This window comes from Hemiscyllium ocellatum, chromosome 15, assembly GCF_020745735.1.
Source record: "Hemiscyllium ocellatum isolate sHemOce1 chromosome 15, sHemOce1.pat.X.cur, whole genome shotgun sequence".
Classification (NCBI taxonomy): domain Eukaryota; kingdom Metazoa; phylum Chordata; class Chondrichthyes; order Orectolobiformes; family Hemiscylliidae; genus Hemiscyllium; species Hemiscyllium ocellatum.
Genome location: NC_083415.1, coordinates 6,659,427 through 6,683,095, shown reverse-complemented (window position 1 = coordinate 6,683,095; position 23,669 = coordinate 6,659,427). Strand labels below are relative to the sequence as shown.

General features: G+C 42.5%; 1 protein-coding gene across 1 annotated transcript in view; it reads left to right on the top strand.

The window, feature by feature from the left end:
- Positions 1 to 13,473, top strand: part of LOC132822689 (dysbindin-like) — a 42,740-nt gene extending 29,267 nt beyond the window's left edge. Inside the window, exons 2-4 of the mRNA XM_060835942.1 lie at positions 7,455 to 7,604; positions 12,007 to 12,147; positions 12,552 to 13,473. Coding sequence (XP_060691925.1) covers positions 7,455 to 7,604; positions 12,007 to 12,147; positions 12,552 to 12,784 — 524 coding nt within the window. The 3' untranslated portion in view covers positions 12,785 to 13,473. The remainder of the gene's footprint in view (positions 1 to 7,454; positions 7,605 to 12,006; positions 12,148 to 12,551) is intronic.
- Positions 13,474 to 23,669: the final 10,196 nt, after the last annotated feature.

Below are 23,669 nucleotides of genomic sequence, written 5' to 3'. Positions count from 1 at the left end.
ATATAGAAGCAAAGAGGTTCTTCTGTAGTTGTACAGGGCCCTGGTGAGACTACATCTGGAGTACTGTGTGCAGTTCTGGTCTCCAAATTTGAGGAAAGACATTCTGGCTATTGAGGGAGTGCAGCGTAGGTTCACGAGGTCAATTCCTGGAATGGCGGGATTACCTTACACTGAAAGATTGGAGCAACTGGGCTTGTATACCCTTGAGTTTAGAAGATTGAGAGGGGATCTGATTGAGACATATAAGATTATTAAAGGATTGGACACTCTGGAGGCAGGAAACATGTTTCCGCTGATGGGTGAGTGCCGAACCAGAGGACACAACTTAAAAATATGGGGTAGACCATTTAGGACAGAGATGAGGAGAAACTTCTTCACCCAGAGAGTGGTGGCTGTGTGGAATGCTCTGCCCCAGAGGGGAGTGGAGGCCCAGTCTCTGGATTCATTTAAGAAAGAGTTGGATAGAGCTCCAAGGATTGTGGAATCAAGGGTTATGGAGATAAGGCAGGAACAGGATACTGATTAAGGATGATCAGCCATGATCATATTGAATGGTGGTGCAGGCTCGAAGGGCAGAATGGCCCACTCCTGCACCTATTGTCCATTGTGAGAACATTCTGCACTCTCTCTGAGACATCCTTGATCCTGGCACCAGGGAAACGACATACCATTCTGCTTTTTCTCTGCTGGCCACAGAAATGTCTGTCTGTACCTCAGACGACAGAATCCCCTAACACAAATGATCTCTTGGAAGCCGACGTACCCTTCATTGCATTAGAGCCAGTCTCAATACCAGAAACTTGGCTGTTCATGCTACGTTCCCCTGAGAATCCATCACCCCCTGCATTTCTTTCTGTGTCTGCCCCATTTGCAAAGGGTAATAAGAATCCATTATAATTGGCAGGATCTGACCATCAATTACAAGGCTTTTGATAGTACCAAGTTTTGTTTCAGGGTCAGAATCAAACACTGTCATTAATTTCACAAGGGAATGACTGTGAATGTTATCACTTGGTGTCCTGTTCACACTGATTCACCAATGCTAAGGCAAATGTTCTTAATTGCCTTAGGGCATCCTGTTATCACTTGGTGAGCACAGATGTCCCTATCTTCTGCATTTCTTGAGGTTCCTCCCTTTTTCTGAGCCTTCCTGCCTGTCAATTTTTTTAGTGCAGTAAATGTGTCCTATAATTCAGCATTACATTTAGTCTAAATGTTTAAAGACAAGTTTTAAGACTGTAGACTTTCTCAATGGTGTGAGTCCGGGTTTGTTCGCGATGGAAGGCACATTGTAATGTTAACGAGGTAAAAGCAGTGACTGCAGATGCTGGAAACCAGATTCTGGTGTAATGTTAACGGACAGGTAGATTATCAGCCTGTAAATCCTTCCAATACACCTGATGGAAGGTGGGAAGAGTGGGAGAGACTCCTAGTCAACCATCCTGGTGAAAACAATGACAAACCACTGCAATACTTCGCCTGTAAGCCTGGACCAATCAATGCATGTCCATGGCCAGACCTCATAATTGAGGATAGGAGAAAAGACAGCCAATTACAGGATATATGACACAGAAACAGGCCATTCAGCCCAAACAGTTATGTTTATGCTCTCCTCAATCTCTATTCTCCCTCATATGTTTATCAGGTTTCTCAATAAAGATATCAATATTATTCGCTTGCCCTATTCCCAATGATAGTAAATTCCATATTCTCACCACTCTCTGAGGAAAGAAGCTCCTTTCGAATTCCTGACTGGATTTCTTGATGACTATCTTATACTTATGCCTCCAGCCATTTATTTCCCAAAGAGGAAACAATCCCCCTATATCCACTTGATCAAAACCTTTCATAATGTTCTCCATTAGATCATCCCTTTGCCATTTTCAACAGAGCAGAGATCCAGCCTGGCAATCCTTTACTGATATGTTTATCCTTTTTTGTATCACAGTTATAAATCTTCCCTGCACCCTCTCCAATGACTTTATTTCCTTTTTATAATATGGCAAGCAGCACTTTGCACAGTCAACAAGGTGCAGTCTAAGCAAGTTTCAATACATGTTTAGTTTACATTCCCTACATTTTAATTCTATTCCTTTTGAAATAAAGCCAAATGCTTGGTTTGTTGTGAACCTGTGGTGTAACCTTTAGTGATTAATGTATTTGTCCATGTTCCCTCTGTTCCTCTACCCAACTCAAACTTGCATCTTCAAAATTACAAATGGCATCCCTATTTTTCCAACCTAAAGCATTTACCTATGTTGAAATTAATTTGCCAATTATTTGCCCATTCTGTAATTTATTAATGTCATCCTGTAAGTTGTTGCAAACTTCTTCAGTAGTAACTATCTCATGCTTTCCAATTTGGTGTCACCTTGAAGTTTTTGATTCCAAAGTCCAAGTCGTTAATGTAAAGTATGAACTACCTTTGACCCTGCTCTGATTTTCTGAATAACTATCCCTTACTCCCACTCTCTGCTTTCTGTCCTGAAGCCAGCTAGAAATCCATTCTGCCACCTGTCCCTGACTTCACATTCTCTAACCTTTTTAAGTATTGCTGAAGAAAGGCACGCCTAGTCAATGCTTTTGCTTTTGCTCTCAAAACAATTTGCAAGAACATCGAAGTAAAGGGAAAACAACATTTATATTGTGCAATTAGAGAGTACTGATTGAGGTGGACCTGTGGTTTCTGATTTGTAAATATACTGGATAATGATGACTGACAGTTAAATATAGAGTCTTGAATCATGCCTAGATGATTAATTTTTACAGGATTTTGAATGACCTATCCAATTTTCACCTGCAATATGAATTGCATTGTGAAGCCTCAAGACCACCTGGGATGCGCTTATTAGTAAACACAACCAGGATAGTCATCCTTAACAAGTGTGACTATATCATCAAAATACACAACTTGGAGGTGCTGGTGTTGGACTGGGGTGGACAAAGTTGAAAAATCACACAACACCAGGTTTGTTTGGAAGCATTAGCTTTTAGGTGGTTGGTGTTGTGTAATTAAAATACACACCATTCCTAATGATGGATTCTAAATCATACCCAGAGTACACCAACAGTGCTTTTAGGAAGATACTTCCAGGATTTTGACCCAGAAACAGTGAAGGAATGTGATATAGCTCCATATCAGGATGGACTTGTGGTTTGAAAGGTAATTGCAAAGGTTGATGTTGCTGTATCTGCTGCCCTTGTCTTGTTAGACAGTAGATGTTGTGGATTTGGAAGATACTGTCAAAGGAGGCTTGGATGCATTGAATGGCCTTCTTCACCCACATATATCTTGTGATTTCTATCCCTTCGCATTGTGCTGACTTGCACGAGGTACTCTCACCTTTTTCCAATGAAAAGAAAAATGGTTTGGATAGAGTCTCCTAACTTAGCCCCTCGTCAGGCTGTACCATGTTATCCTCCATAATTCCCATGCCCCACTTCACCAAGTTCCTTTCCTGAATATGGTTCGTATGAGATGCGTTTATAAACATGAGGCATCTTTCAGGACCACAACCCAAGTGCCCAGACTCCACGTGAGCACATGGAGCACAGCTACAGGAGACATAACTCGCTCTTTTCTTTTGACATTCACTTATTTCCCAGCTGGAATGACAGATGAGTGACTTAGTTCCTTTGTCACAGTGTGGTTAAACATTTTGATTGACAATCTGCAAATCATTCTGATATGCCTAAGGCATGGGGTAAATGTAGAAGAGTTTCCGGATAATCAAACCTGCTACAGGCATCAGCAGCCCCTTACTAAATATAACTACAGATAAATGTGGAAGTTCATGGTCACCAACCACTCCTTAGGACTGGTATCTGATGAGAGGGAGAGAGACACAGACTGGGTTATTTTGTATGAAGTGTGGTGATTATCTAAGATCAGATCTAATGCTCCTGTTGCACCCAGACTAAGATGACCCTGCTCAAATGTGGAATTAAGCCCAGACTCTCTTCATGAGGATACCTTGTAATGGTGAAAAAAGGACTCCTCCGAACCAAGTTAAAGTTTGTTAATAGGGACCAAAAGACAGCCTGATAATCATAAATTTGTCAAAGTGATGCTTCAGTGTGTTCTTTGAGAAGATGACCAAACAGGTGGATGAGAGTAAAACGGTTGATGTGGTGTATATGGATTTCAGTGAGGCATTTGACAAGGTTCCCCACGGTAGGCTATTGCACAAAATACAGAGGCATGGGATTGAGGGCGATTTAACGATTTGGATCATAAATTGGTTAGCTGAAAGAAGACAGAGGGTGGTGGTTGATGGGAAATGTTCATCCTGGAGTTCAGTTACTAGTGGTGTACCGCAAGGTTCTGTTTTGGGTCCACTGTTTTGTCATTTTTATAAATGACATGGATGAGGGTGTGGTAGGATGGGTTAGTAAATTTACGGATTACAATAAGGCTGGTAGAGTTGTGGATAATGACAAAGGATGTTGTAGGTTACAGAGGGACATAGATAAGTTGCAGAGCTGGGCTGAGAGATGGCAAATGGAGTTTAATGTGGAAAAGTGTGAGGTGATTCGCTGTGGAAGGAGTAACAGGAATAAAGAGTACTGGGCTAACGGTAAGATTCTTGGTAGTGTAGATGAGCAGAGAGATCTGTGTCCAGGTATGTTGATCCTTGAAAGTTGCCACCCAGGTTGATAGGGTTGTTAAGCAGGCATACGGTGTGTTCGCTTTTATTGGTGGAGGGATTGAGTTTCGGAGCTGTGCAAAACTCTGGTGCAGCCTCACTTGGAGTATTGCATACAGTTCTGGCCACTGCATTATAGGAAGGATGTGGAAGCTTTGGAAAGAGTTCAGAGGAGATTAATTAGGATCTGCCTGGTATGGAGGGAAGGTCTTACGAAGAAAGGCTGAGGGACTTGAGGCTGTTTTTATTAAGAGAAGGTCGAGAGGTAACTTATTTGAGGCATATAAGATAATCAGACGGTTATATAGGTTGGACAATGAGAGACTTTCTCCTCGGATGGTGCTGGCTAGCATGAGAGGACATAGCTTTAAATTGAGGGAGGATAGGTATAGGTCAGATATCAGAGGTAGTTTCTTTAGTCAGAGGGCTTGTAACGCAGTGCCTGCAACAGTAGTAAGGGTACTTAAATGTTATTGGATAGGCATATGGCCGAGAATGAAATAGTGTAGGTTAGATAGGTTTCAGATTTGTTTCACAGGTTGGTACAACATCGAGGGCCAAAGGGCCTGTGCTGCGCTGTAATGTTCTACGTTCTATGAATATACAGCCTGCTGCTTGAGAGTCATTCGTTCAGCAGTCCTCCAGAGACAGGCTGAGGAGCTGAGGAACTCCCTCAATCCTCAATGCAATGTTGCACTGTCAATTTCACCAGCCTCATCATCTGCTTGATCAGTAACAGCTCATACAACCTATCTCTTGTTCCAGACAATATTTCAGTGGAGGTTAAAGGTTATGGAAATCTAGTTTCACCCATGTATTACTGAATACAACAAACATTTGTTAATTCAGTCACACCCATTCATAATGTGGTGCAGGAACAAGCACACTGAACTCGCCAGGGTTCCAGTTTGTTGATCCTTTATTCCACTGGCACCAAACATTTTAAAGTGAAAAGAATTATTTTAAAAATACAAAGTCAATCAAACACGATGCGACCTCATCTCAAATCTGAACAGTTCCAGATGGCCCGCCTCCTGTTTCAGTGCCTATAACACAGGCCACAACCCCATGACCATAGGAAACACTCCTTAATCCTGAGGGAAACCCTGGCAGAGAAAATGTTTATTGTGCCCTGCACTATGTCCACACTACAGCAGCTGGCAAGGGTACACTGGACCCAGCCAAGAGCCAATATGGGCACCATAAGATCTTGGCCCACATAGAATAATCATCCACAAGGAATTCCCCAGTAAGGCTGGATATCACAAGTCAGAGAGCTGGCACGGTGGCACAGTGGTTAGCACTGCTGCCTCACAGTGCCAGAGACCCGGGTTCAATTCCTGCCTTGGGCAACTGTCTGTGTGGAGTTTGCACATTCTCCTTGTGTCTGCGTGGGTTTCCTCCGGGTGCTCCGGTTTCCTCCCACAGTCCAAAAATGTGCAGGTGAGGTGAATTGGCCACGCTAAATTGCCCACAGTGTTAGGTGAAGGGGTAAGTGTAGGGGAATGGGTCTGGGTGGGTTGCGCTTCGGCGGGTCAGTGTGGACTTGTTGGGCCGAAAGGTCTGTTTCCACACTGTAATCTAATCTTACCCAATCATCACCGTGCTACAGCTGGATAGCTCAGTGGGTACAGCTCACCCCTCTAAACCACAAGGTCTTGGTTCACATCCCACACCAGGGCAGTATATAGGGAATGCATCCTACCTGGTGGTGAATGACGGTGGTCTGGCGAGCACGTCCCTGACTATGGCTGAGATATATTTGGAGTGCATGGAGGAGGATGGTTTTCTCTACACAACTTGTGCTTCACAGGAAATGTTTGACTTCTTTCCAAGTGACAGCTGCTCCTGACCCAGTGCCTTGGCTATGACAGGAAGCTGTGAATTGAAACAGACTTGTTTTTCCTTTCAGAAGAACAAACCTGTTCAGAGAAAGCAGAGTTAATGTTTCGGGTCCAGTAATGCCTGAGGAATTCTGCTTTCTCTCTGCAGATACTGCCAGACCTGTTGAGTTTCTTCAGCAATTTCTCTTTTCATTTCTGATTTCCAGCATCTGTGGTATTTGGGTTTTCTTTTGGTTAAGGTAGTTACAAAGATCTGATGATGCACCATTTGAAGAGGGACAGGACAGTTCTCACCTGAGTCCTAGTCAATATCTATCCCCTAATGAATATCACAAAGCAAATTATCTGGTCATTATCACATATCAATCACAGTCATCATAAAAAATGAGAACATGAAACAGAATTATTTAGGAGCAGAAGCAGATCAGGTATGATGTGCTGAGTGGCAATGTAATCATTCTCTGATTCTGTAATTCTATAATCTACTCCGGGAAGACTATCCGTTCTGTTAACATTAACCCTCTGCTTGTCCCGCTCCCCAGACATGAATGCATTCTTCCCACTCCCTAAACTCTCTTTCCTTTTCCCTAACTAATTTGTAACCATTTACTCATGCCCTACTCTGTGAATGTTAACTTAAACACCCCACCCCCACTTTTCTCAGAACATGTGTTTGTAAACATTAATTCACCTCATGCATCCTGAAATAAAATATGTATAGATGCTGTCACCAGTATGTTTTGCTAATATAAACTACTTGCCTATAAATCACTCCCGTGTCAATGCCATCTTATTATTATGAGAGCATGATCAGCAGATTTTCATGTGGATGAATCTCTCTATAGTTTGGATATTCACATTGACTGAGTGATCGGACAGGCTCCTGGTTCTGTACTGTATGGTTACTGTTATGAATACACGCTGGTTTATGTAATGTGCAAGTTTATGCTTATTTTGTTTCCAGTTGAGACAGAGCACACACCAAGACTGCTAGACACTGATCACACTCCACCAATGAAATTCAGAGACAGGCAGCGGTTCTTTGAAGACGTCTTCCAGCCTGATGCAGATTTCTACCTCACTGCTGCACACCTGCAAATTGAGCACCAGAGGCGTAAGTTAAATTCAGTGCCTGAATGATTGGACCTGGTGTTAGAGAGCGAATGGTGGATGAAAGGTGACAGTGGTTCAAAATCATAATTCTCTCATAATGCGGGTGAATGTGATGTGGAGGTGCCAGTGTTGGACTGGGGTGGACAAAGTTAAAAATTACACAACACCAGGTTATAGTCCAACAGGTTTAATTGGAATCACTGGCTTTCAGGTTCTTCATCATACCACCTGATGAAGGAGCAGCGCTCAGAAAGCTAGTGCTTTCAAATAAACCTGTTGGACTATAACCTGGTGTTGTGTGATTTTTAACTTGACGCAGGTGAAGTAAGACTGGCATTTCTGTGGCACCTCTTAGAACACTAGCACTCCTAAACACTTTATGTGCAATGAAGCACATTAGAGGTACAGTCACTGTGAAATGTAGGAAATGTAGCAGTCAATCTGTGCATAGCAAGATCCCACAAACTAGTGTGAAAATGAGAAGCTTTAATGACACTGGATATCTGATAAATGTTGACTAAGATAGATAGGAACAACATAGGACCTAAGGATTAGGGATGGGAGTAGTCATTCAGCTCTTTGTGAGCTTACTCCGCTGTTTAATAAGGTTGTGGCTGATCTGGTTGTAGCTTCAACTCCATTTTCTTGTCTGTCCTCCCATTGCTTTTGATCCATGGTTCATCAAACAGCTATCTAACTGTAATTTGAACCATTTCAATAACCCAGTCTTCTCTGCTTTTATAGATTCATAGAATGTTACAGGACAGATATTCGACCCATCATGTCTGTACCAGCTCCTGTAAGAGCTAGCCAGCTCATCCCATCCTTTATCCCTGTCTCCAGAGCCCTATAATATATCCCTTTCAAGTATATATCCAGCTCTCCTTTGAAACTTCCTGTGATTCCACCTTCACTACTTTCCCAGGCAGCATATTCCCAATCCTAACAACTCTGAGTGAAGACGTTTCACCTCACCTCACTCCTAGCTCTCTTGCTGACAATCTGACCACTAGTTGTGACCACTAGTTACTGTCGTACCAGCTAGTGGAAACAGCGCATCCTTCTTTCTCCTCAAAATAATGTTGAAAACCTTAATAAAGTTACCTTTTAATCTTCTCTTCTGCAAGGAGTATAGGCCCAATTTTTCTAATCATTCCTTGTATCTAAAATCCCTCATAGTTGGTATCTCGCAAATCTCCTCTGCACTCTCCCCAGGGCTTTAACATCCTTCCTTTAAATAAGGTGCTCAGAACTAAGCACAAAACTCCAAATGTGGTCTAACCAATGATTTATAAAGGTGTAGCTCACTTCCTTACTTTTATATTCTAGTCCTCTAATTATAAAGGAGGAGAAAGTGAGGACTGCAGATGCTGGAGATCAGAGCTGAAAATGTGTTGCTGGAAAAGCGCAGCAGGTCAGGCAGCATCCAAGGAACAGGAGATTTGACGTTTCGGGCTTAAGCCCTTCCAGGAAACGTCGAATCTCCTGTTCCTTGGATGCTGCCTGACCTGCTGCGCTTTTCCAGCAACACATTTTCCGCTCTAATTATAAACCCAAGGATCCTATAGGCCGCCTTAACAATTGTTTCAGCTTACCTGGCCACCTTCAGAGAATCATGCACATGAACCCCGAATTCCCTCTGCTTCTGTCCTCCTGTCAAAGGTATCCTATTGAGCCTGATTGTCTCCATGTTTCTGCTGTAAAATGCAGTACCTCACATTTCTCTGCACTGAAATTCATCTGCCAGGTCAAGGGTCCCTTTGAAATCGCTCAGCATCATTATCACAATTTACTATTCTTTCTTCAGTGTTGCTGGATCGAAATGCTGGAACTCCGTCTCTAATAGCACAGTGACCTAAGAGGAGAATGTTTGCCGGGTCTGAATGGTTGGGTATGGATAGGGAATGAGGGGAGCAACATACCTGAAAGTACAGAAAGGAAGCAATAAGGTTGGTAGAAGGAAACCGGAGAAAGAGAACAGCACACAGTGAAAGAATGGGTTTGGGTTCAGAGTGGGAGCCAAAATGTGGATGGGAATGGAGTTGGACGGAGCCCAACATACATACATGTGTTTATGTCAAAATTTAAGACCCGATGGTAAACAGGAAATTGGTGATAATAGGACAAATCTAGGGCATAACAAAGGTGGCAAAGTGAAGGAAAGAAAGGGAAGAGCCAGAGATGTACTATGTAAAGGTGAGTAAAGGGTGAGAAATCAGAAATAAGTTTATGTTTGATAAGTGGCAAGATGTCAATGTGTCAGTGGGATTCACTCACACTCTGTTTCTCATTTAGATGGAGGCATTCATGAACTGTCCCATGCTGAAAGTCAGGATTCATTTTTAAGATAGAGATTCAACAATAATACAACTCAAACATAAGAGGAATTTAAGTTTTCATAAGAGAGCCTCTAAATTTCTTGTAATATTTACATAAATGTGTAAGATTAATGGTGGAAGCAGCTATATCCATAAACTACCAGACGTTGATCTTCCCCATACCCAGGAGGTACTTACAGATTTGCTGATCTATAAACAGATACAATTTTGAACCATTCAGCCTTTGTCTTTTGAGCCCTTAAAAAGTCATGTTACATAGAGACACCAAAAGGCTAACGGTGGTGAACCATGTTATTCAATCATTCCACTTGGTTGCTCAGGAGCCACGTGATCCATCTACCCTGAGAAACTACTGACAAAGCAGGATCCAATTACATTCTGACATGAAATTCTATAAGTAATTTTCCAGAATAACATCGTGTATCCAGGCAGCAGGGAAAGGCTTCTAAATCACAGTCCAGTATATCTGGGTTGCAAGTACTGGCATAGACTCTTTTCCCCCATTTATAAGTTTACTGTTACTGGGTATATATGGGACAAAGTAAAGAGCATGTTAATATGGCTGTCACCAAAATCAGTGTTATCACCTGCACTGTTTTACAAGTTAATGGGATGTATTCCTATCAAATTAATAACATTGCACAATGCTTAAAACTAAAATTTGTCTCCTTTGGGACAATAGGTACATCACATCATTGCTGCTCTTCAAACCAATAATCCATTCTGAAGAAATCAGACAATGTTTGTACTCAGATACCAACAATGAGCATTATTATTTTACTAAGACCTTTCTGTCAACGTTTGGTAAATTGACTGATGAATCTGGAAAGGGGAAAGATAGAATATGCATTTTGAGGGGGAAGTTTAATGGCAATATAGAGAATAAGGAGTCCAATACAGGAGAGACACCAGACCTCGTGACTTTTCTCCTTTGCACTGACGATAGATCTGTAGGATGTCTCACCCAGACTACAGCTATGTGTTGTACACTGCAAACTCCTTTCATTTTTAAAACCAAAAGATTTTAACCCATGTGACTGATTACTTTTGTCAATTAAATGATTCAGGTGAAAGACACTTATTGAACAAAACCTTCCCTGTAATGTTGTTTTGAAATTTAATCCATTTACCTTTCCCACCTAATTTAGGATAAGCGGCATGAGATAGTCTGGGTGGCACTGGGGCTCAGTGGTCAGCACTGCTGCCTCACAACACGACGGACATGGATTTGATTCCAACCTCTGGCATCTGTCTGTGTGGAGTTTACACATTCTCCCAGTGTCTGTGTAGGTTTCCTCCAGGTGCTCCAGTTTCCTCCCACAATCCAAAGACGTGCAGGTTAGGTGGATTGACCATGCGAAATTGCCGCATAGTGTCCAGGGATGTGCAGGCTTACGGGGCTCAGCTATGGGAAATACAGGGATAGGGTGGCATGCTCTTCAGAGGTTTGGATTGGACTTGATGGGCTAAATGGCCTACTTCAACATTGACTCATAGAATCCCCACAATGTCGCAGTTTGTCCCCCATTAAATAAAATTTAAGTAAATAACCTACATAGTTCTACTGCACTTCAAACAATACTCTTTAGTCTTGGCCTACCTGAGGTAATGGGTTCACTGGAGTTTGATTGTCTCAAAAGGAATAGTTCATGCCTGTCTGAGGTAACCATGAACTAATAGTGGACTGAACACAGTGCTTTCCAACATAGAATCCTCCAAAATCAGATGTACAAAACAGAACTCAAAATCAAGTGTACTTTTCTATTTCCTGTTAACTCTCATCCTCTCCCACTGAAATAGTATGTGACAAGGGAGTGAAAATGGTCAGTTAGTTGTCATTGTAAATTTCTTAATTATGATGCATGTCTGACAAGTCCATTGGGCTAAGATGTAAAAAAAAGTTAATGGCATTCACAAAGCCACATCCTGGTTCAAGCTTTCAGGGAAAGAGAAACCAGAGTCTAAACTGATTGAGAAATGGAGAGTGTGAGTGATCTCATGGCAGGGAAAAGGGGCCTCGATTTCTCTGTCACCCACACTTGATGGCTTTTCTATTTCCCACAGCACCAATCGGGAGTGTCTCCTCCATGGAGGTCAATGTGGACATGCTGGAGCAAGTGGATCTCATGGATATGTCTGATCAGGAGGCACTCGATGTGTTCCTCAACTCCAGCATGGATGGCTGTGAGACACCGACACTCCCAGGTAAGGAGAAAACCCAACGCAGCAACAAACTCCACACCGACCGAGTGTTACAGGTTGAGGTGTTTCAGGAGTCCTGTGCCAACATGCCTGTAACAGACAAGTCCCAGTACCTCAGCATTAAAGGCAGGTCTGAGTTCTCGTACCCTATTCTGGGAAAGATTGGAGTCACTTCAGTCCTCCATTATCTAAGGAGTGTGGAGAGATAGACTCACAATTGGTAGCAATGAGCTAGGGCCTAATCTGTGTTAACAGCAGCTTAGTCCAGCAGCTATTAATCTCAGGATGTTTGGGAGTTTCCATTTTGGTGAGGGAGCAAATAGACACTGTCCTAACCTTCCTTTGTTGATAAAGGATTTACTGATACCACCAGCTCCTGCATTAACTTGTTTCATTTCTGCCCACAGATGAACAGTTTTACAATAATGAGATCACCATCAAAGTTCCAAATTCTGCTGAAACAAAATCTCGGATGTCATCCACTTCCTCTAACTCCACAGATCCCAACAGCCTGGAGTTCAGTAACGGTGATGAGACTCCAACTGTCCAGTCTGATGACGAGGATGTCCAAGTGGACACTGCACTACTTACACCAAACAAAGACAAGGACACTGAGCCACAAGCTGGAAATGAGAGCTAACACTGTGTCTGACATCACATACAGAATAGCTCTTATCAATGAAATGTCTTTCTACTGTAAAGAGGGGGCTGCAAAGTTAGCAGCAACAGGGATATTCCTGTATTTTCCAGATTACTGATTCACCGAATAATAGATGTTTAAGTCTCACACATACACTCCTGGTTACCCATATTCCCAATTTCACACAGCCTTCCAGTTAGACGCTCCTGGTCGCACACACCCCAGCCACATATTCCAGTTATGCATGAATTCAATGAAGCACAGTCAAATTAAACATACATGCAGATCTAACATAGACCGTTCCTTCAAAGGTTCAAGTGTTGACAACTCACACACATAGCCAAGATCACGATTGCAGTAAAAACAGAGAGACACAGATGGACACAGTGGAACAATGGACGTTGGATAAATGACACTTAATGCCAATGATGACACCAAAAACAGATAGCATGAGGCAGGCTAACCAACAGTCGCTAAAGCAACAGCCACTGTCAACTTTCTAATAGAGATGACTGAATGAATCCTTTAGCACCAAACACAGATGTCAGAATATGTGACCTTAGCTTAAGGAACTGACAGCATGTTGGATCACAGTGAACTGCCTTTCAATAAATCCACCATAAAGACAATGTCAGATTGTAAAGAAGCCACACTGGAGATTTATTTCTTAATAAAGTTATGATGGCCAATCATCTGAACATACGTGCTCTAGGTTTCCATTTTGTCTGAGTTAACAAAGTGTTTTATATTTTTGAAAAAAATGAATCATCTTTTAAAAGTCCAATTTACAAACAGCGATGAGAAGGATCTTTTCTTCTATGTAAATGACTTAGATATTGGAATGCAGAGTGGAATTTTCAAAATTTGCCAAAGATACCAAACAGTGACAAATTGTAGATGATATGCAACATGATGTAGAGTCATAGAAATCAACTGCACAGAGAAAGGTCCTTCATGTTAATGCCAGATGAACATAACTTCCTAATTATTCTCACCCCATTTTCCATCACTTCCATGTATACCAAATGCACATCTAAGTATTTCTTCAATGTTATGAAGGTTTCTGCTTCTAACCACCCCTCCAGTCAGTGAGGTCCAAAAGTGCACCACCCTTTGGGCGAAAAAGCTTTTCCTTGCATACCCTCGAAACTTCCTGCTCCATTGCCTTAAATCTATCTTCCCTGGTTATTGATCCCTTGCCCTTCTGAAGGAGGAGGAGGAAGAGAAAGGTAGAGTACATGCATTAGCAGGTCAACCTTTCCAGTGAAGTTTCAGTAGAGACAGACGAAATCAGTTCGCTCATTCCTGATGAAGGGCTTTTGTTCCTGCTCCTTGGATGCTGCCTGACCTGCTGTGCTTTTCCAGCATCACTCTAATCTTGACTCTGATCTGCAGTCCTCACTTTCACCTACATATCCCTACTGCATCTACTCAGACAACCTTGACCAATGGCAGCTGGCATTCAGTCTCTGAGGGCTCCCCCAGCACCTGGACAGGAGCAGAAGTGGCTATCAGCACATGGGCACTGACTGAGATGAGGCCAAGGGTAAGATATATGAGCTCTTCCCATGATGTTCAAATTTCTGTGTTCCCCTTTCATCACTATTGCTCTGCTGGGCCAGTGTTTCCCACCCTGACATTCAGCTAGACACAACCTTTGTGAAAGCCAGTGATGTAAAGCAATGTGTAAACTGTCAGTCATCTTGTCATTCTCATGACTCCCTATACCATCCAACCACTAAGTGGTTCAGTCACAATTTACCACAGATGTCGATAATGTGCACAACACATCTGTCAGTTTCTGATCCACATTTAGCATTCATGTTGCATTGATAGCAGGACACAAATGCTGAAGCTATGTAGAGCCATGAAAACAATTGTGTCCCATGCTTCCTTTCTGCCCCTCCACAAGGCCAGATTCTACAAAGCAATCCCTGCCACCAGTATTGGCTCATGCTCATTTATTGGATGTAAATCACAAAGTGAACACAGCTAACTGTCTAAAGGGGCCCACCAAAATGTGAGTATCCGTCCTGGTGTCTGGCTGTAAGGTTTTACCTTCAGCAGACATTAGGTTCCATGATGCTCTGCAACACTTGCTGCATGTGAAGAGGCTCCTGGAAATAAGAAAAATAGAGACATTTTAGTTTTGGCAACCTATCTCCATTGTCAATCTTCTCATGTTTGAGTCGCTGGTGAACTAGCTGAACGTCAGGTTGCGTCTAGCTGAACGTCAGGTTGCGTCTAGCTGAACGTCAGGTTGTATCTAGCTGAACGTCAGGTTGCGTCTAGCTGAATGTCAGGTTGTGTCTAGCTGAACGTCAGGATGGGAAACACTGGCCCAACAGAGGAATAGTGATGAAAGGGGAACACAGAAATGTGTGCTGCACAGAAAGTGCTCATCTCTTACCCTTGGCCTCACCTCAACGAGGATAAAGACTGGACGTGAGTGCTGGGGATAATTGTGCTGTCAATCCATCTCCGGCCAAGCAGAATGCAAGTAAACCTTTTAATTCCAATTATTCCCTTGATAGTTATACTGTCTGGCAACCCATTGCCCCCAGATTCTTCTCCTCTGTAACATTTTGTGCTGACTTCTTTAAGGAGCAATAAAGCCAGCCTGTGAGTGAGTGAAGGTGAGAGAGCTTTACCTGATGGATGCAGTGCATTTGGTGAAAGTATAGCTGAGACACTTGGAGCAGGTTTCACGAATTGAGAGTGAGCAGTAAGGATGATGGATTAATAGCCTAGTGATGAGTGAAGGCTGAGTGCTGCTGAAAGTCTTTAGAGTGATTTTATAAAACATAGAATTTAGAACAGTACAGGCCCTTTGGCCCACAATGTTGTGCTGAGCATTTATTTTAATCTAAGGTCAACCTAACCTACACACTCAATTTACTGCAGTCCATGTGCTTGTCCAGCAGTCGCTTAAATGTCCCTAATATCTCTGATTCTGCTACCATCACTGGCAGTACATTCCACCCACCCACCACTCTCTGATAAAGAACCTACCTCTGACATCTCCTCTATACGTTCCTCCAATCACCTTAAAATTATGATCCCTCATGACAGCCATTTCTGCCCTGGGGAAGTGTCTCTGACCATCCACTCTATCTATGCCTCTCATCATCTTGAACACCTCTATCAAGTCACTTCTCATCCTTCTTCACTCCAATGAGAAAAGCCCTAGCTCCCTCAACCTCTCTTCATAAGACATGTCCTCCAGTCCAGGCAACATCCTGGTAAATCTCCTCTGTACCCTCTCTAAAGCATCTACATCCTTCCTATAATGAGGTGACCAGAACTGGACACAATATTCCATGTGTTATAGAGCTTCAGCAAAATCTTAAACTCAATCTCCCTATTAATGAAAGCCAAACATCTCTTTAACAACCCTATCAACTTGGCTGGCAAATTTTAAGGATCTATGTACATGAACGGCAAGATCTCACTGTTCCTCCCCACTGCCAAGAAACCTGTCTCTAACTCAGTAATCAGCATTCAAATTTGGTCTTCCAAAATGAATCACTTTGCATTTATCCAGGTTGAACTCCATCTGTCACTTCTCAGCCCAGCTCTGCATCCTGTCAATGTCTTGTTGTAGTCTGCAACAGACTTCCACACTACCTACAACCTTTGTGTCATCGGCAAACTTACTAACCCACCCTTCCACTTCCTCATCCAAGTCATTTAAAGATCTACAAAGAGCAGGAAAACATTTTGCAAGACAAAGTGAAAGAAAGGTAGCAGGTGGGTTTAAAGCATTGAATGTAGGTGAATGAGCAAATTGAATAATGTTTTGGATTTTTTTTTTCCTGAGCTGATTTAGTTACTAATAAATTGATGCCATGGGCACCACATTCCTGCTGGCCTATCTCTCCAAGAGTTTCCAACCATACTGTTGCTGTGAGAGCTACAGATTCTTCCTCCAATTGCTTGGGAGGGTGAGATTGAAGACCCTGTCACTCATACTAACTAGGCACAACAGTAAATCCAGTCAATGTAACTGTATCAGGATGCCATGGTGTCTATCGGTGCTTCCCAAACTATCTTCCATTGTCAGCCCACGATAACACATGAAAATTAATACAACCACAGATGTCAACAAAAATAGTACGTAGAGTCAGAGAGATGTACAGCACGGAAACAGACCCTTCGATCCAACTCGTCCATGCTGACCAGATATCCTAAGTTAATCTAGTCCCATTTGCCAGAACTGTCCATCTCCATCTAAACCCTTTCTATTCATATGCCCATCCAGAAGCCTTTTAAATGCTGTAATTGTACCAGCCTCGACCACTTCCTCTGGCAGCTCATTCCATGTACACACACCCCTCTGTTAGAAAACGTTGCCTCTTGGGTCCCTTTTATATCTTTCCCCTCTCACCCTACACCTATACCCTCTAGTTCTGGACTCTCCTCCTCTGGGGTAACAACTTTGTCTATTTACCCTATCCAAACCCCTCATGATTTTGTAAACCTCTATAAGGTCACCCCTCAGCCTCCGACTCTCCAGGGAAAACAGCCCCAGCCTGTTCAGCTATCAGCTCAGATCCTCCAACCTGACAACATCCTTATAAATCTTTCCTGAACCCTTTCAAGTTTCACAACATTTTTTTCTAAAAACTGGGAAACCAGAACTGAACACAGTATTCCAAAAATGAAATTGAAAATGTGTTGCTGGAAAAGCGCAGCAGGTCAGGCAGCATCCAAGGAGCAGGAAATTCGACGTTTCGGACATAAGCCCTTCATCAGGAATGAGGAAAGTGTGTCCAGCAGGCTCTGTGAGAGTGTTGTCCTGAGCTGGAGTAGGGCTGACTGCAGGGAATGTAGGTAGCGACGCAAGGGTGGAGCGGAGGATCCGGAGGGAGGTCTGTTGCTGGAGGCTTCGGATTTGTTGTAGGTACAGGTTGTCCTTTTTGTGAGAGTGTTGTCCTGAGTGGACACACTTTCCTCATTCCTGATGAAAGGCTTATGCCCGAAACGTCGATTCTCCTGCTCCTTGGATGCTGCCTGACCTGCTGCGCTTTAACCAGCAACACATTTTTCAGCTCTGATCTCCAGCATCTGCGGACCTCACTTTCTCCTATTCCAAAAATGAACCCAACTCATGTCCTGTACAGCCGCAACATGACATCCCAATTCCTGTACTCAATGTACTGACCAATAAAGTAAACACACTAAATGCCTTCCTCATAAACATAATTTAAAGGTAACATTTGAAAAAAAAAACAAACAGTCCTTTAACTCTTTTGTGATAAAATTTTCATCAATGCACATAACGAGACGGGGTGATTGCTGGAGTAAGGCCTAAAAAAGGAAGTGCGACACTGTACATTGGCCTGAATGCCACAGCGCCAATATTTTTAAAAGTTAATTAAAAGAAAGCCCACCAAGAAATGAGCAAGACCATTGTTTCACTCCATTGTACACTAATCACTCCCCCTAGTGGTAATGTCAGAAAGAAGCCATGAATCTTAACTGGTAAATTATAAAAGAGCTGTGAACCTGCCGACAGCCTATGATTAACTCAGATAGAGTTTGCAGTCAGTTTTTGCTTCGCCACGTTTTCAGATAAAAATCTCTGCTGATCAATCATGGGAGAGGGTGAAGAACACTTAAACCACAGCAGGAGAATAATGGCAGTATAAATCAGAGAGGAAAATTCTGGTGTGAGTAACGGAGAAAGGTCCCAGGGTGAGGGAGAGACATAGAATTGGTTCACTTTGAATCTAATAGACAGACAAAGAATTACTGCAGACATTTCTTCTGAATTCCCTATTATGTTTCTTGTACAGGACCTGTACAATTTATGGTAGGGCCCTGGGTAGTGGTGTAGAACAGACAGACCCAGCGGTTCAAGTACAAAATGTTTTTGGAATTTGCATCTCAGGTTCAGTACACTTGCCTTTATTACTCAGACCTTTGAGTAAAGGAGTTGGGATGTCGTGTTCAGGAAGTTGATGAGGTCTCCTCAAGAGTATTGAGTCCTGTTCTGCTCACCCTGTTTTAGAAAGGATATTATTAAACTGGAAAAGGATTTACCAGGATGTTGCCAGGAATGGAGGGTTTGAGATATAAAAATTGAACGGAAAGATTGGGACATTTTTCACTGAAGAAGAAAATTGAGCGGTGATCTTATTGAGGTTTATAAGATCACGAGGGGCTTAGAACAGGTGAATGACAAACATCTTTCCCGAGGGTGGGGGAGTTCAAAACTGGGGGTGGCAAAATTTTAAGGTGAGAGAAGAAAGATTTAAAAAAAGCATAAGAAGCAACTTTTTTTATGCAGCAAGTTGATCATGTGTAGAATGAACTGCCAGAGAAAGTGGGAACAGTTACAACATTTAAAAATATTTGGATACTTTGATGAATAGGAAAGGTTTGGAACGACATAGGCCAAGTGCAGGCAGGTGGGAATAGTTTAGTTTGGGAATGTGGTTGGCGTGGACTGGTTAGACTGAAGAGTCTGTTTCCATGCTGTATGGCTCTATGGCTCTTTTCCACAAGATGAAAAGTTAGCATGTTAACAAAACCTTTCGTAATTTTAAAGGCTTTTTTTTTGTCAAGAAGACTCCCAAACTGTCAATCCTTCTCTGAAGTGTATATTATACTTTTGGTATTATCTTCTTAAATCTTCTCTCTACCTCTGCAATAAATAAACTCTATTCTTTTTGGATAGGTGAATTGCAATTCCTGTTTTCAGTCAGGTTCCAATGGGCTCAGTATATATTGATGATGTATATGGTGCAGTTAAGAAGATTAGATATATTTGATCGGGTGTCATATCACATGTTATTGCAGAAAACATGGTATCAATGGTAACATGGTGGCATGAAAAGAGGATTGGCTAGCTAACCAGAAATAGAGTGGACCAAAAAGGGTAATTTTCTGGTTGGCAGCAGAGCAATCAGTACTGGAGCCTCAACATTGTAGAATGTATATGAATAACTTGGATGAAAGGATTGAAAGGCAGTTGCTAAATTTGCTAATCACACGAAGTTAGGTAGGAAAGTAAATCCTGAAGAGGACATTTGAAATATACATAAAGTGATGGGAAAAGATCTTGCATTGAAGTATAATGTGGAAAAATGTGAAATTGTCAAGTTTGACAGGAAGAGTAAAAGAAAGCAGCATATTATCAAAATACTAAAAGATTACACAACTCTGAGTTGCAAAGGGATCTGGGTGACCTAATGCATGAATTGCAAAAGGTTAGTATGCAGGTGTAGTGAGTATCAGAAAAGCTCATAGAATATTATTGATTATTGCGAGGGAAATTGAATATAAATGTTTGGAAGTTATGTGACACTCTGTTTTCATTAAATTTAGTACAGGGCATTGGTGAGACCATATCAGGAGTACTGTTTTAGTCTTCTTACTTAAGGAAGGATACAAATATGTTGGAGACAGATCAGGGAAGGTTTACTAGTCCAATACCCAAAAAGGAGTGGATAGTTTGTCTCAAAGTATAAGATGGAACTTGATTGAAACATACAAGTTCCTGAGGGGTCAATGTACAAAGGATGGATCCTTTCATGGGAGAATCTCAAACAAGGCATTACTGTTTAAAAATATGTAACTGTCCATTTAAAACAGAGGTGAAGAGATTTTCTTTCACACAGAGGCTCATGGGTCTTTGGAATTCTTCCTCAAAAGGCTGTCAAAGCAGAGTCTTGAAATATTTTTAAGGCAGAGGTAAATAGATTCTAATAAGCGAGAGGTTATTGGGGATAGGCAGGCTCAAGGGGCTGAATGGCTTACTCCTGCTTTGAATTCGTATAAGATCTAGGAGCAGGAGTAGGCCATCCGGTCCATCCGAGCTTACCCCGCCGTTCAATAAGGTCATGGCTGATCTTTTTGTGGCCTCAACTCCACTTAGCCACCCGCTCACCATATTTCTTAATTCCTTTACTGTTCAAAAAATCATCTATCGTAGTTTCGAAAGCATTTACTGAGGAAACCTCAACTACATCACTGGGCAGTGAATTCCATAGATTCACAACCCGCTGGATGAAGAAATTTCTCTTCAGTTCAGTCTGAAATCTCCTTCCCCTAACTTTGACGCTATGCCAGTAGAAGCATTCTCTCTACTTCTATCTTATCTATTCCTTTCAAATTTTATGTTTCGAAAAGATACCCTCTCATTCTCCTAAATTCCTATGAATATAATCCCAGTCTACTCAGCCTCTCCTCATTAGCCAACCCCCTCAACTCCAGAATCAATGCTTTCCATAGCAGAGACATCAACACACAGGGGGCAAGAGGATTGAATTCATTTACAAAAGGATTCCAGGGACGGTTTCAGTGACTTTTTTTTACCATTCAAAGGTTGATGGAGACAGAAGCCCACATTGCATTTAAAAGGTACTTGCATGTGAACTTGAGGTGCTGTAACCAACAGGGCTACAGAGCAAGAGCAGGAAAGCTTGGCTGTTATAAACATGATGTGTAGAAGGGATTCTTTCTAATCACACCATTCTGCCTACACCATACCGAAGTTCCAGAAGGTAATTCACAACTGCCTTCTCAGACAAATAAGAATGAGCAATAGAAATGTGACCAGCAGCATTCAAATCCCTATTCACATCAATAAAATATAGATGCTGTGGTGGGGGAGGAGAACACTGTACAGTAACACACACGTACACACATACACTTCTTCCAAGAGTGGCAATTGGATTACATAGACACACTGGATCGCGCAACTTACAAAGCTCCCTAGAAAGGAGTGTAGCAACATTTATAGTACAGATCTTACAGACAGATCAGGTCTGAGTTGTGAATTTTAGCTATTGCTTATCGTGTTATTGAGACAGAACTACACGTTCCAGATGTTTGTATGTGCTCACAAAGTGGATGAAACCAGCAACTTCAACACATAGAACAGGGGAAGAAGCCTCAGTCTGTATCCATGCCAACAGTCTTGATTGGGTGAGGATCCAGCCAACGGCACCGACATCTCATGAAGGAACAAAAAAAAGCCTGTTCATTTGCATCATTCTCATTTAATGTTACCTTGGGGTCTATGGAGTGTCAGCCACTCTCACTTCATCTCTGGAATTTAGCTCTTTTGTCCGATTTTGAACCAAGGCTGTAATGGGGTCAAGAGCTAAATGACCCTGGCAGAACCCAAATGGGGTGTCACTGAGCAGGTTAATGATGAGCAGGTGCTGCTGATGACATCTTCCATCATTTTACTGACGATCGCGAGGAAACTGATGGGACAGTAGTTGGCCAGGTTGGATTTGATTGCTTTTTGTGTACAGGACACCCCATGGCAATTTTCCATTGTGTCAGGTCGATGCCTCTGATGTAACTGGACTGTAACAGCTTGGCCAGGTGAGTGGCAAGTTCTATAGCACAAGTCTTCAGTACTATTGTCAGAATGTTAGAGAGCCCACAGCCTTGCATAGATATCATATGGATTGAAATGAACGGTAGAAATTGGCATCTGGACAAAACAAAGATGGATTATCCACTCACCACTCCGGGCTAAAGATTGTTTCAAATGTTTCAGCCTTATCTTGTGCACTGATGTGTTGGGGTACCCGTCATTGAGAATGGGGACCTTTGTGAATCCTGCTCACCAGTCACCACACCATGACTGGATGTGGCAGGTCTGCAGAGCTTAGATCTGATTCATTGGTTGTGGGATTGTTTAGATTAATCACTTGCTGCTTATGCTGCTTAGCACACAGCAGTCCTGTTTCACCAGTTAGGTACATAATTTCTAGGTTACAAATTGTGCTGCTGCTGTTGACCCACAGTACCTCATGGATGCACAGTCTTGAGTTGTTTCATCTATTTGAAGTATGTTCCATTTAGAATGGTGATAGTGCCACACAACATGATGGCCATATTCTCAATTTGAAAGCGAGGCCTCATCTCCATTCACTCTGAGGCATGGACAGATCATTTGCAGCAGGCTGATTGAGATCACATATGTTTTACTTCCTGTTAGTTCCCTCACCACCTGCTGCAGACCCAGTTTAGCAGTTACACCCTTTAGGTCCTTACCAGCTTAATCATAATGCTGCTACTGAGCCACTGTTGGTGATGGACATTGAAATCCCTCACCCAGAGTACATTTAGTGTCCTTGCCATTCTCAGTGCTTCATCAAAGTGTTGTTCCACATGGAGGAGCACTGATTCATCAGCCGAGGGAGAATGGCGTATGGTAATCAACAGGTGGTTACCATGTTTACCCCGAAGCCATGAGACTTCATGGAGCTCAGAATCAATGTTGAGGACTATCAGAGCAACACCCTCCTGACTGTGTACCCCTGTGCTGCCATTTCAGCTGGGTCTGACCTTCTGATCATCTCCAGGGATTGAGATGGTGGTGTCTGGGACATTGTCTGTAAGGGATGATTTTGCAAGTATGACTATGTCAGGCTGTTCGACTAGTCTGTGAGACAGCTCTCCCAAATTTGGCACCCAGATGTTTGTGAGGAGGACTTTGCAGGGTTGACAGGACTGTGTTTACCATTGTCATACCTGGTACCTATGTCAACACCAGGTGATCCATCCAGTTTCATTCTGTTTTTAATACTTTTTAGCAATTGTTACAACTGAGTGGATTAGATTAGATTACTTACAGTGTGGAAACAGGCCCTTCGGCCCAACAAGTCCACACCGACCCGCCGAAGCGAAACCCACCCATTCCCCTACATTTACCCCTTTTACCTAACACTATGAGCAATTTAGCATGGCCAATTCACCTGACCTGCACATCTTTGGACTGTGGGAGGAAACCAGGGCACCCAAAGGAAACCCACGCAGACACGGGGAGAATGTGCAAACTCCACACAGTCAGTTGCCTGAGTCGGGAATTGAACCCAGGTCTCAGGCGCTGTGAGGCAGCAGTGCTAACCACTGTGCC